Source organism: Ptychodera flava, chromosome 19 (assembly GCF_041260155.1).
Source record: "Ptychodera flava strain L36383 chromosome 19, AS_Pfla_20210202, whole genome shotgun sequence".
Lineage (NCBI taxonomy): Eukaryota > Metazoa > Hemichordata > Enteropneusta > Ptychoderidae > Ptychodera > Ptychodera flava.
In genome coordinates, this window is record NC_091946.1 from 2,431,143 (window position 1) to 2,445,381 (window position 14,239).

The 14,239-nt window shown below is 40.2% G+C and overlaps 1 protein-coding gene across 1 annotated transcript in view; it reads left to right on the top strand.

Annotated features, from left to right (window-relative positions):
* LOC139118370 (acyl-coenzyme A thioesterase 9, mitochondrial-like) overlaps nt 1–14,239 on the top strand; it is a 68,068-nt gene that overhangs the window by 32,956 nt on the left and 20,873 nt on the right. Inside the window, 5 exon segments of the mRNA XM_070681665.1 lie at nt 2,846–3,025; nt 4,081–4,171; nt 9,731–9,816; nt 10,982–11,069; nt 11,770–11,920. Coding sequence (XP_070537766.1) covers nt 2,846–3,025; nt 4,081–4,171; nt 9,731–9,816; nt 10,982–11,069; nt 11,770–11,920 — 596 coding nt within the window.

The following is a 14,239-nucleotide window of genomic DNA, read 5'->3' on the forward strand; positions in this document are numbered from 1 at the left end:
ATCTTTCCTGCCTATCTTTCTCTCTCTGTCTTTCTTCCATTTCTAACTGCATTTGTATTTTTTCTTTTTCTATTTGTAATTCTAGTTTCTTGATCTCCAAATTTGTCTGCATTTCTAATTCTAATTTTCTGAGTTCAGAGGTAGACTCGGGCTCATAATCTTTCAGGGTGGATTCCTCAAATTGGCCTAAATCAACTAGATGTTTGGCAATACGGTACTGTATTTCCCTCTTGCGCATAGATCTTTTGACTTCTACTTTAAGGAAATTGGCCAGTGTTATGAGGTCGTCTTTTCTGAGGGAATCAAATCTGTCCTGATCAAGGTCATCCATTTCCTCTGGTTTAAATTCCGCCATGATTAAATTTCGCTGAGTTCACAGTATACAGTAGTTTTAAAAAGGCTGGCAAAATGTTGTCAAACGGCTCAAATGTTCGTCTCCCGGACAGCCCCCAATTTGTTACGTGCAGAGAAAACGAACAAAAGGGTGAACTCAGCAGTTAACGTTTAAACAAAATTTATTACGAAAAAAAACTAATTGCTAAGTCAGGGATAGAGTACAAGCGTTAAAAGTGTACAGACTACTTATCTCAGCTGGGACGGCAAAGCTCCAGTCTCAGAGTTGTAACAGTCAGTCGGATGAATGAACAGTCCTTTGGCTTGCAGGCTTGAAGCTGCACAAAGTCCACAGTATAAATCCAGCGTTGACAGTGAAGGTCTTGAAAAGTCTTGAGAATGACTACTGCTGGAGTTTAGTAACACACAAGAGACACGATCCCAAAAGTCTGACTGGAAGCTGTGCGCGTCCCTTTTATAAAGGCATATAAGAACAATCTAGAACTTTTATTGACATGCTAATTACTGTTCTAAAATTATCTCCCTTACACAACTAATCAACTTTCCAGAACATTCCAAACATGACTAATTGAATTCAAGGTTGTGAGGTCATCAAGGGCAGTGACCTTGAGAATGTTCTAGACTAATTGAACTCAGGTCATGATGAGTGTGGGGGAAATGACCTACATAACACAGTGCACAAACTTCTCAGCCACATCCACGCAAACGTCTGTTAATTAGGATGACTGTAAGGCAATTTTTAACTTCATTTCCATAGACAACTTATGTCCATGGACATTGTATAAAGTAAACTTTATTGGAGTGTTCGCCAAAGGCAGCCCTCAGGTTAAGAGGGTCATGGGCCATTACGTAAAGTCAACTTTATTCTAGTGGGCCACCAAAGGTGGCCCGCCGGTAAAGAGGGTCGATCATGGCCATTGCATAAAGTAAACTTTATTGGACAGGGCCACTGAAGGCGTTAAGATGGTAATGGGGTATTACATAAAGTCAATTTATTGTAGTGGGCCGCCGGAGGCGGCCCGCCGGTAAAGAGGGTCAATCATGGCCATTGCATGAAGTAAACCTAATTTGAGTGGGCCGCCAAAGGCGTCTGCCCGTTAAGAGGGTCATGGGTAATACATAAAGTATATTTATTGTATTGGGCCGCCGAAGGCGGCCCGCCGTAAAGAGGGTCGATCATGGCCATGGCATAAAGTGAACTTTGTTGTTGGTATTTGTTTTGAAAATGTGGTGACCCCCCCCTTTCCTACCAGTGAAAAAGCGATGACCCCCCCCTGCCCCTTTGCGGATTCCAAAATTACGATGACCCCCCTGGGTTTTGCCCTGCCCCCCCCCTAAAAAAACTGAACGGTCCCTTAGGAGTACTTTTGAAACTTTTAAAGTGGCACTCACACTTGGTAACATTTTTAAAGCACATTTTTTTAATGCCAACGGTCGATATTTGACGAGATGACTGCGTGCGGATCGCGAGATATCGATAAAAACATGTCTTCAAAAAGTAAAAGTTTGATTTCCGGTGGCCCACCTAAATTCAGCTTCTGAACATCGAACGTTCGGCACTGGGGCCATTGTCAACTAAGTTATGGAGTACGAGTCTATGCTGACGCTGCTGTACGCCACATTACCTCTGGCGTTGGTGATCGATCATGGCCTGTGGGAGAAAGCTGAGTCTTACTGACTTGGCGTATAAACGAAAAACAATTTTTGCTGATTCCACCAGAATTGGCAAAGGTGACTAGCACAGTTACGTGCGGTTGATACATAGCAACCGCCGCGTGATATGCATAGACGCATGCCACGCGCGCATACCACGCACGCGGCGTACTGTGTGGCAGACGACAAAATGTAGTCATAGGAAGCGGTTAATATTTGACATGTAAAAACTGATGTTTATGTGGTATTGGTTAAAAATATAATACAACCGATTTAGAATAATGAAAACGACAAAACTAAGGAGAAGTTTTAAAAACTTACCCGAGGTAAAGGCATAATGCTGTATATAAAGTCTTTGCAGTGGAAAGTAAATTAATTGCGTCGTTCGAACTTATTGTAGACTCCCTAGAATGTCGTCAATCAGCACAACAACAAACCTTCGGGGGATTTCGAGTCAAAATTAGAACGATCGTAAACTTCGGGATGTGAAAAATACGCTCGGGAAATGACATGTTTTTATCGATATCTCGCGATCCGCGCGCAGTCGCCAAGTCAAATATCGACCGTTGGCATTAAAAAAATGTGTTTTAAAAATGTTACAAAGTGGGAGTGCCTCTTTAAAGTATAGCACAAACACAGACTTACTTCAGTGTGTGGGCATGTGGATAGATTTCTAAGCTGACACCAGTGGTTTTCTTCCTATCATATTGTTTGAACTCAAAACTAGTAGGTTTAGTGAAGGAGTGGAGATCTCTTGAACAGTTATTTTACTTTTATAAGAATATCATTAAAAAAAATAATGTTCTGATAATAAATTTCTACTTTGTTTTTGGTGAAGGAAAGCATTTGTATGTCCCCTTGAGGCGGAGACTGAGGAAGAAAGAAAGCTGTTTAAACAGGGAGAAGATAGCAAACAAAGAAGAATGCAAGAATCTGCTGAATCATTATTGAAGACGCCTCCAAACAGTGAAGAAACTAAACTTATACATCAATTGTTTCTAGAAACACTTGATCCAACGTGAGTAAAGAAAGTCTTGTTTGACAGTGTTTCTTCAAGTCGTTCTTCTTGCGTTCAGATTTATTAGAACTCTTTTTGTGGCATGAAGTGAAAGATACACACTGTTATTTTTAAGAGAATTAAAGAGAAACGATGCAAGGTTACATGCAATTCAAATACATGTACCTGCATGTCTATAAACAGTTATTCTTTAGAGGATGATACACAAAGAAATCTGCTTTCTGTGTCGACTGCCATGAGTGATGTGAGCCAGGCTTCAGCCCATGCCTTACACAATATTGTGATAAAATTGGAAACAATTTGGAAAGACTTTGAATCTTCCAACTCTTAATCACTTATCCATCTTTAAAACCCAATAATGTAACCATCTTTAAACCCAATAATGTAACAGTCAAAATGGGTGATGTATGTATCAGAAGCCTGCATGTTCATCCTTTTGTTGTTCTTCTCATGTTTTTAATGCTGGAGACGAACCAATATACCCATTCAGATAGACTTACATGAGGTAGATGGTATTTTAGAGTTGTTTTATTTGGAAACTAGCCATAGTAAGTCTGATCCCAAGACTGTATAAACCAACTTTCGCTATCAAGAATGCAAACTTTTAGTGTAAGCAATGATTGCAAATGCACCATTACTGAATGCTATCAATCAGAAATGAGCATTCTTATTTCATGGTGTGATTAATTCTTTCCTCAGGCTGCCATGATTCACAAGATGACATAGCTAGGCTTACAGCAAACGCCTCACCTAGCCCAAGTGTTAGGGCATCAACTGGGCCCAGAGCCAACATAAAATGTTTGCACACACAACTTATGCATGGTCACAAATTTTATGTCCGCTCCACACCCACCCCTCAAATCCGACATAAATTAGGCAGCCTCAGGGCTGACATAGCATGTCGGCCCCTAGGCTTTGACAACATTGGATTTGCTAGTAGACTTAAAACCATGGCTGACTCAGAAGCAACATAAACTCTGCAGTATGAACACAGCATTAGAGCCACCTTTTGATGGATTGTTCTGAAATGAAATGTTTTTGTACGTATATTGTAGGTCAGTTACATTTAAAGCCAGAGTAAAACCAGATGGCGCAGTGTGGATGGAAGAAACAAAGTTGAAAAACATGATTATATGTCATCCTGAGGTGGGTGATATCTCAAATACAATTCATCAATCTTAAATTTATTGCCCTCATCATCTTTTAACTCTTTCTACAAGACTCCATAGACAAATCATAGAAATAAATACAACTTGGGAGAAAGAGGATTCCACCTTCCTGATTCCTATTTCAACTTGAAAACATTCAAATATGTCAGTGTCACATGATTATTACATGCCATGTCACAAATGATACATTGCATTCAGAATGTATTTGAACATAGCCAGTGATAACCAGCTTAGTATTGACCATCAGTGAAAAAGTAGCTCAATTTTTTGTAAGAGTGCCTTCAACAGCATACTCCGAGTTCCAAATCCGAGTCGGACTTACAAGTCCGAGTACTCGGACTTGCATACTCCGAGTAAAACTGCTTACTCGGACTTGTATACTCCGAGTACATGGCCTACTCGGACTGGTATACACCGAGTACATGACCTACTCGGAGTTGAATACGCCGAGTTACACTTGCTTATAGAAAAACAATGCTAGAAAAACACAGGAAATATTCGATCTTGCGATAAAAATTTGCAAACAGCGTATCCAGTACATGAACTTCCAGTCGCTCAGAGAAAGAGTTATTACAAACGCGAGTTGTAACAGAGATCTAACGCGATCTGTCTGATCTCTGTATCTTGTACAACACGCTCGAGTCATTGTCGTTGTCAAGTGTTGTATTTGGGCGACCGTTTGTGTTAGAGCCCAAAATATAACACAGCTACCGTCACGCAAATCATGAGTTTGTCTTGTCTTTTCGTTTCATCACCGGATCAGATCCTGATTCGATGCATGACTTGAATTGGGCACAACCACAGGTGTCCGGAGTTGCCAGTGTACATGCATACATGTAGAGAGAAAAGGGAAGGTTTGACACGATTTTGCCCGCCGGAATCCTGTAGACAATAAAAATCCACGTATATCAACGCATGCAGTCAAAAAACTACCTTCCTCCGACAGATAAATACCTTTGACGTTTAATGTCCAACCCTGAGACGTGTTAATCGTTATTTAGTCTCTCTTTTGGCCCAAAATTCCTGGTTACGTACATCCTCAGGCTGTTACGTACGTCAGCCATTTTGAATGGGACAAATTACCCATGTTTCAGCGCGCATAAGTGATGAACTCGTGACCTTTGCACGATCAAAATAAACGTAACAATGGTAAACTTTCCCATGACTTGAGTTTGTGCAAAACGCAAAGCTAGACGTTGTGTGCACCAATACTTGTAGCCCGTTTGATAGTGGATTTAAATTTAGCGGTTGCGGGGTCACGGGTTCATGTCGAATGCTAATGACCCGCACTGCACTATGGGAAAGAATCTGGTTATTAAAATGGCTGCCGTACGTAACAGCCTGATGAACGGGGTTACCAGAGAGTTTTGGGCCAATATTGAGACTAAATGCTAGTTTGCCCACTTGAAACTTGAGCGTTAAAGGCAAGAGGTATTTTGCTATCGGCGTAGACCTTTTATTTGACTCTAAACTCCTTATTTGTTTGGATTCACGGTCCGGCGGGCAAAATCGTGTCAAACCTTCCCATTCTCTTTATGCATGTACACCCGGCAACTCCGGACACCTGTGGGCACAACAAGTGAACAAAGTTTCACGATCACCCCGATGCATTACGGCGAGTTATTAGAATACGGACGCCATTATCGAATAACCTGTCGACCTGTGACGTCATGGCCTTGGGTTGCTTGCGTGGCGAGGCCATGATAGACTTGCCCAAGCATTGTAGGCATATTTATGTCTTGCTAAAACAATTAAACTAATAATTTTTCAAAATAAAATGAACACAGTGCGCTCATGCATGGTGTGAACAGAGTGCGAGTGACCACTTGGTCGTAAATAATAACCTGACTTGACCTGTGATGTCATGCTTTGATTTCGCTAATGGACTGTGCGATATCGAACTGAGCATGCTACTACCCACAGGTTATCGTAAAGTTGCTTGGATAGTCGTTCGGAGGCGGGCGGCCGCAGGTCGCCGTTTACTTGGAAAAAAAGACTTTTTCCAAGTAAACGGCGACCTGCGGCCGCCCGCCTCCGAACGACTATCCAAGCAACTTTACGATAACCTGTGCTACTACCTCCATATCGAACTGAGTAACTGGCTGGACTTGCCTGAAGTTTATTGCTTTTACTGTAAATGATACGTCTAAGTCATCTTTCAAAAAAGTTCGCTGCCGGCCATGACAGCAGCTTTATTCTGAGGGTAAAATCACAGTCCCTCCTTGTGGAGGGACTGTGGTCCAGACCATGGTTAAACATGTACATTGCGCAACAGATTACAAGACATCGTGAAAATGAAATTCTTTTTTTCAAAAGAGCAGATTTTCGACATATCGATCCGCGCTAGCCGTAAACTCTGTGAGTAATAAAATACCTGTTTTCGACAGATCGTTTCTTGTCCGGCATGGCAAAATATGCATTTATAGGAACACGTATTACTCGGCGTATTCAACTCCGAGTAGGCCATGTACTCGGAGTATACAAGTCCGAGTAAGCAGTTTTACTCGGAGTATGCAAGTCCGAGTACTCGGACTTGCAAGTCTGACTCGGTTTTGGAACTCGGAGTGTATGGTTTGAGATACTCCTACATACCTGCAATTTTTTGTATGCTATTCATAGTAATTTACACACACACAGAATACATTGTGAATAAAATAGAACTTCAGAGGGAAGACTGTAATTATTAGTTATAGTTTCATTTCTAATGTTGAAAACAAGTATATGTTCTCCTTCATCTTGATGTATGTCTAAATACAAATTATTCATTCCACAAACATCATGAATTGTGTACTCTATGCAGTGTCATGGGTGACAAATGTATTCTTCTTTGCACTAAAACTTAGTTGTCACCAATAACATGAGACTTAAAGGGAAACCTAAGTCCAGCGACATTGACCGTTTATCCCTTCCAAAATCACCCTTGAATAAAATGCAGCTCAAATTTGCAACATAATTGCACGCGCCGACGACTACGGAGCGACGAAAAGAGACATTGAAGTAGACGACATTTATGGAAATGAGCTCGGAATCCCATGGGCGCGAAAAGGCTCATGGGAGAAGCGAGCGTGACGTCATCGGTGATACACGAACGTGTGTGACCGCTTACCAAAGCATTGGAGTCTATGACTGCAGGAGTGCAGTTCTGCACGTTACGACTCTTTAATGCTCAGTAGCATAAAAATGATTAACTGTTGTTCAGTTGAGTGCAAAAATCACTCAAGGAAGAACAAACGGAGTCAGCTTTTATCGTCGTCCAACAGAACTGCTTTTTCGAAGACAGTGACTAAAGAAAGTCGGGCGAGTTTTAAAATCTCAAAAGATACAAAGTTATGTTCTACTTCTTTCAGGATGATTGTTTTATAAGGGATTTCGGGACTCTGATACCGATACAAGACGATACTACACAATGCGGTTCGTATCTTGACATGCTGAGTCAGCCTACTATCGCCGGTTTTAACCAGATAAATGTTAATATTGGCGATTTCGGGACTCTAAAATCCGAAGACGAAACTACACAAAGCGTCTCTCATCTCGACAGCCCGGATCTGCGAAATCGCCCTTATATACCCGATAAATATAGGCAATTTCGTGACTATACCTGGTAATATTGATATTACAACAAGATACTAGAATGACTTCTTGCCTATTCTCGACCGCGGAGTGACGTCAGTAGGTGAAACACATACGAGCGAGGTGAATGAGAGATCAGACGATACAGAATAGCGAATGATACAGAAATTGTGTGGAAAAAGCAGAACTAAAAGTTATGTCATTTATGTATATTGAAACTTTGAATATTTCTATGGTGGTTGAAAAATTCGAACTTCAAACGGCGCTATGACGCAAAAATGACGTAAGAATCCGCAAGTACCCGGATGGCCCGCGGTCGAGAATGATGTGTCTCGATCGGCACGCCGGGTCTGAGAAATCGCCGATATTATATTTACCCAATAAATATCAATTGCGCCGGGACTCCTTGGCTAATATCGATATCGATACCAGACGATACTAGATTTACGTGCACTGTGTGGTGTCGGCACGCTGGGTCTGCGTAATCACGGATATTTATCCGATAAATATCGGCGACTTTGGACATTAACTCTGATACTAGACGATACTTTGTCAAAATGTGGGTAAATATCCTATGTATATCGGAGATTTCACCACGTGCCTAACAGTTCTGACCACCCGACCACCTCTGTCCGACTCTTAGTTCATAGCATCCATGGCCGGTAGTCAAGAATACTGTATGTTTTACATTATTAGAATTATTCATGCACGAAATACATTTTTTACATGTACAGGATTTTTTTCATTAAATTTCCACACAAACTTTCATACACTACAATCGGAACTTCGTCGAGAGGGCCGATCGGATATCACCGTGAGTTGGGGAGCGCCTTGCACGAATTACATTCTTTACATGTAATACATTTTTACTTGGCGATCGGGACTTGAACAGAGGAAATATCGGACATCATCGAGAGTTTGGCTGGTCTTGTATGAAATACATTCTTTACAACAATATAGACGATACTTTTGTTTTTAATAGCGGGCAAATATCCATTATATCGGAGATTTCATCACTTTGTAGAACTGAGTTCGACACCAACTTCGAAAAAAAAAGACGACACTATACATTTGTCAAATTGCCAATAAATATTTTCCGATATATATATCGAAGATTTCGCAACCTTAAAGATCTGGCCAAGCTCGACTTACGTATCATTCACGAACCAAAAATTAATTTTAAGCGACTGATAAAGAAAACTCTGTTTTAGAAACGTAGCGCTGAAGGATCGCAGGGTCACTCAGTGTCTCCAATCCAGTTCGGGGTCAGTACAAGCACAGTGACTCCCTCCGCGGCATTATGAACGATGTGTGGAAATGCTTTCCCATTATTATATATCTTGGTTCAAATTAGTATGGTTTGATTTCAGTCGGGGAAAAGTAATACTCAATGTCAGAAATATCGCTGTCCGAACTCTCCAGAGTCGTCTTACGAACGCGCTGAACTGTTCACGGTACTCCTCCAGCTGCAAGCTGCAATCGTCTGTATCGCCGATGACGTCACGCACGCTTCTCCCATGAGCCCTTTCGCGCCCATGGGATTCCAAGCTCATTTCCATAAATGTCGTCTACTTCAACTTCTCTTTTCGTCGCTCCGTAGTCGTCAGCGCGTGCAATTATGTTGCAAAGTTGAGCTGCATTTTATTCAAGGGTGATTTTGGAAGGGATAAACGGTCAATGTCGCTAGACTTAGGTTTCCCTTTAACATACATATATTTGTACATGTATATGTATTGACAAGTTGAATGTTTGCCATTTGGAATTGATTTGAATTGAAAAGAAAATGAAACTTTATTGTAGAGACAAAACAAAAAAGTGCAAAACATATCAAAGTTACAGTTGATTGAGCTTTCATTGTTTTTAAACCAATTTGAAAACCTATAATCATGGTCAGTTTTCTGAAAAATGTGACCAAAGATAAATCATGTTTGACATAATGGACAATACCTTTGGTATCTTGTTTCAGGAGAGAAATTTATACAACAAAGTGTTTGGTGGTTTTCTCATGAGACAAGCATTTGAACTTGCATGGGCCACTGCATATGTACATTGGTAAGTAGTCAGTGTCATTATTTGAACTGGCTTGGGCCACTGCATATGTATATTGGTAAGTAGTCAGTGTCATTATTTGAACTAGCATGGGCCACTGCATATGTACATTGGTAAGTAGTCAGTTTCATTATTTGAACTGGCATGGGCCACTGCATATGTATATTGGTAAGTAGTCAGTGTCATATTTGAACTGGCTTGGGCCACTGCATATGTATATTGGTAAGTAGTCAGTGTCATTATTTGAACTAGCATGGGCCACTGCATATGTACATTGGTAAGTAGTCAGTTTCATTATTTGAACTGGCATGGGCCACTGCATATGTATATTGGTAAGTAGTCAGTGTCATTATTTGAACTAGCATGGGCCACTGCATATGTACATTGGTAAGTAGTCAGTGTCATTATTTGAACTGGCTTGGGCCACTGCATATGTACATTGGTAAGTAGTCAGTTTCATTATTTGAACTAGCATGGGCCACTGCATATGTACATTGGTAAGTAGTCAGTTTCATTATTTGACCTGGCATGGGCCACTGCATATGTATATTGGTAAGTAGTCAGTTTCATTATTTGAACTAGCATGGGCCACTGCATATGTACATCGGTAAGTAGTCAGTGTCATTATTTGAACTAGCATGGGCCACTGCATATGTACATTGGTAAGTAGTCAGTTTCATTATTTGAACTGGCATGGGCCACTGCATATGTACATTGGTAAGTAGTCAGTTTCATTATTTGACCTGGCATGGGCCACTGCATATGTACATTGGTAAGTAGTCAGTTTCATTATTTGAACTGGCATGGGCCACTGCATATGTACATTGGTAAGTAGTCAGTTTCATTATTTGACCTGGCATGGGCCACTGCATATGTATATTGGTAAGTAGTCAGTTTCATTATTTGACCTGGCATGGGCCACTGCATATGTATATTGGTAAGTAGTCAGTTTCATTATTTGAACTAGCATGGGCCACTGCATATGTACATTGGTAAGTAGTCAGTTTCATTATTTGAACTGGCATGGGCCACTGCATATGTACATCGGTAAGTAGTCAGTTTCATTATTTGAACTGGCTTGGGCCACTGCGCATGTATGTAGTATGGTAAGATTACAATAGCGTTCACAGCAAAAAGTTAAATAGCTTCCACACTTGCTTGATTTCAGTAAATCCCGTCCATATGTTATAGCAGTTGATGATATCTTATTCCGTAAACCAGTGGCAGTTGGATCTCTACTGTATCTGTCAGCTCAGGTATGGAAAATACACTTCAATGTACATGTGTATTCTAGATGAGCTTCAAGAAGACCATACTGTGGTATGTGTATCAGTCAATAAACAAACAAAATTTGATCCCCATGATGTATTTACGCAGCTGTATTCAGGGATAACACAAAATGTAGCAGGATTCCCAAACCATTTATCCTAGGAAATGTGTAACTTTGTGAAAACATTGCATACAGTTCATGCAGGAAGAAGTATCAGTGTAGCTTCGCTGTCCACACACCTTCACCTATGTCAAACTTAGTGGATGATGTTGATGATCTCATCCAAATGTTTTCCAATGATTCATGAATTTAGTTGTTAAGTATTTTTGTGAATGCTCTAGTTGTTTACATTCAAAAATTCTCTCTGTGGATCCACTTGCCTAGGTGCTTTGAAATTTGTGTCACAGGTTCCGTGACATGAATTCATGCACACTTTTACAAATTTATTTTCAGTGCAATGGGAGTTTGGTAAAAAATCTCTCAGAAATCACTTAATCCCGGATCAGTATTACAAGTTCACAAGATTGTTGCAGTGAAGAACCACTCAAATTATGACAAAATACCCAATGCTTGATTATTCCTTCATGTTTGATTCTATTGCATGGATCCCTGGTAGTGAAGGCCTCTATCAAAGTTGGCCATGGAAAATACAATGCATTGATGCCATTGTTTATACTTTTTTCCAGGTAGCATATACTGATGGTAATTTTCTCCAGGTTAGAGTTCATGCAGAAGTGTTTGACCCAAGAACAGGTCAACGTGACACAACAAATGATTTCCACTTTACATTTGATAAGGAAAGCCCAGTAGCACCAGTGATGCCGCGGACATACCCAGGTAAGGCATTTCTATCATACAGAAATGATCAATGCGATGCTTTGTTGATATTTTATTACACTTTTCAAGTATAACATTCACTAACTTATGTATGCTGGCCTCAAAACAGAGATGGTCTGTTATGAGAGTGATTTTTCAAATTTTTGTTACTGTATTAATTGTTTTGATACCACATGACAAACTTCCATTCATTAGATGAAAAACAAGAGACAGACCCACATTCAGAATGTGGATCATGCTATTTTCTGCATGTATTTGTTTTGTACCCAAATAAAATCAACAACAACTGATTAAGAAAATGATTGCAATTCCAGACCTCCAATGTGTTGACAGCTGTAAATTGTAAATTGTAAACACATGCTAATTAGTTGAGAGCTGTAAATCATAAACACATTCTGGTGAGTTGTAACCATGAATACAGTAATAAACTGTAAACAAATTCTGGTGAGTTGTAAACATGAATATAGTAACAAACTGTAAACACGTGCTGGTGAGTTGTAAATAGGATGACAGTAATAAACTGTAAACACATGCTGGTGAGTTGTAAATAGGATGACAGTAATAAACTGTAAACACGTGCTGATGAGTTGTAAATAGGATGACAGTAATAAACTGTAAACATGTGCTGATGAGTTGTAAATAGGATGACAGTAATAAACTGTAAACATGTGCTGATGAGTTGTAAATAGGATGACATAATAAACTGTAAACACATGCTGGTGAGTTGTAAACATGAATACAGTAATAAACTGTAAACACGTGCTGGTGACTTGTAAATAGGATGACAGTAATAAACTGTACAACACGTGCTGGTGACTTGTAAATAGGATGACAGTAATAAAACTGTAAACACGTGCTGGTGAGTTGTAAATAGGATGACATAATAAACTGTAAACACGTGCTGATGAGTTGTAAATAGGATGACAGTAATAAACTGTAAACACGTGCTGATGAGTTGTAAATAGGATGACATATTAAACTGTAAACACGTGCTGATGAGTTGTAAATAGGATGACAGTAATAAACTGTAAACACGTGCTGATGAGTTGTAAACATGAATACAGTAATAAACTGTAAACACATGCTGGTGAGTTGTAAATAGGATGACAGTAATAAACTGTAAACACGTGCTGATGAGTTGTAAACATGAATACAGTAATAAACTGTAAACACATGCTGGTGAGTTGTAAATAGGATGACATAATAAACTGTGAACACATACTCAGAGTTCGCGTTTACGCAAAAATCGTGCGTATTTACGCATTGAAATTGACTCTCTACGCAATTTTTTCATCGTTATGCGTTTTCTATACGCAAAGGATAACACCGAAAGCACTCCCCACGACTGAGCTTAGGCGACAACCAGACGAAATTTGTTGCAACACATTTCTGTCAATCACTCATTTTGTGTGGAAAGTTTCGAATTCTCTGGGCGTTGTCTGAAAAATCGACATCGTAGTCCACACGTTATCACGTTAGGCACGTTATCATGTCAGCTGTGCCTATGAATTACGTTGCTAATTTTCAGGCGAGCGATAGTTTCTGAAAGTGAGTGATTGACAGAAATGTTGCGACAAATTATATAAATGCCAACCATGCACGATCATCGCGTCTCGCTGTTCCCAAATTTTGATCAAGCACACATGCAGCATGGCGTCGAAGCAGACAAATCTGTTTTAATTTCTTTCAACTTTGCTCTACGAGTCCGTGAAAAAATGATTCATTGGTAGAGCTCGTCGGAATCCCGATAAATTTTGAACACTGCAGAAGTGTCTGGATGGTAACTGGTCTTTCAGGCACCAAGTCGTTTCGGCCCAAGTCGTTTCGGCCTCTCAATTTCCAGTCCAAAGTCACTTCGGCACCGCAACCAAAGACGTTTCGGCATCTGTGTTTCGATTTTTTTTTCAAACTATTTAGTAATTGACTGATCCGTCATATTCGTAAGCGTGACCTTTGCGTTCTGACCAGTAAGTTCCAGTACTTTATGTGCATTTTGTGTGAATTTTGCCGTGCTGTTTCCTCACCGCTTTCAAACTTTTTCCGTGTCGGCGACTATTGATATCGATAAACTTGTGTCACAGATTTGAAAATGATATGAAGTTTTTTCTTACGGTCTCTTCCCGTGTTCTCACAAAGATTAAGCATGTACGTGAATGTTAGTTGACACTATACTTTTTAGTACTTTGATTTGTAACATTACGCTCCAGCACTAGTTCCCACAGGTAGCCTTCAGCGGTGTCGAAACGTCTTGGGTTGCGGTGCCGAAACGACTCAGACTTGGGGCCTGAAATTGGAAGGCCGAAACGTCTTGGGCCGAAA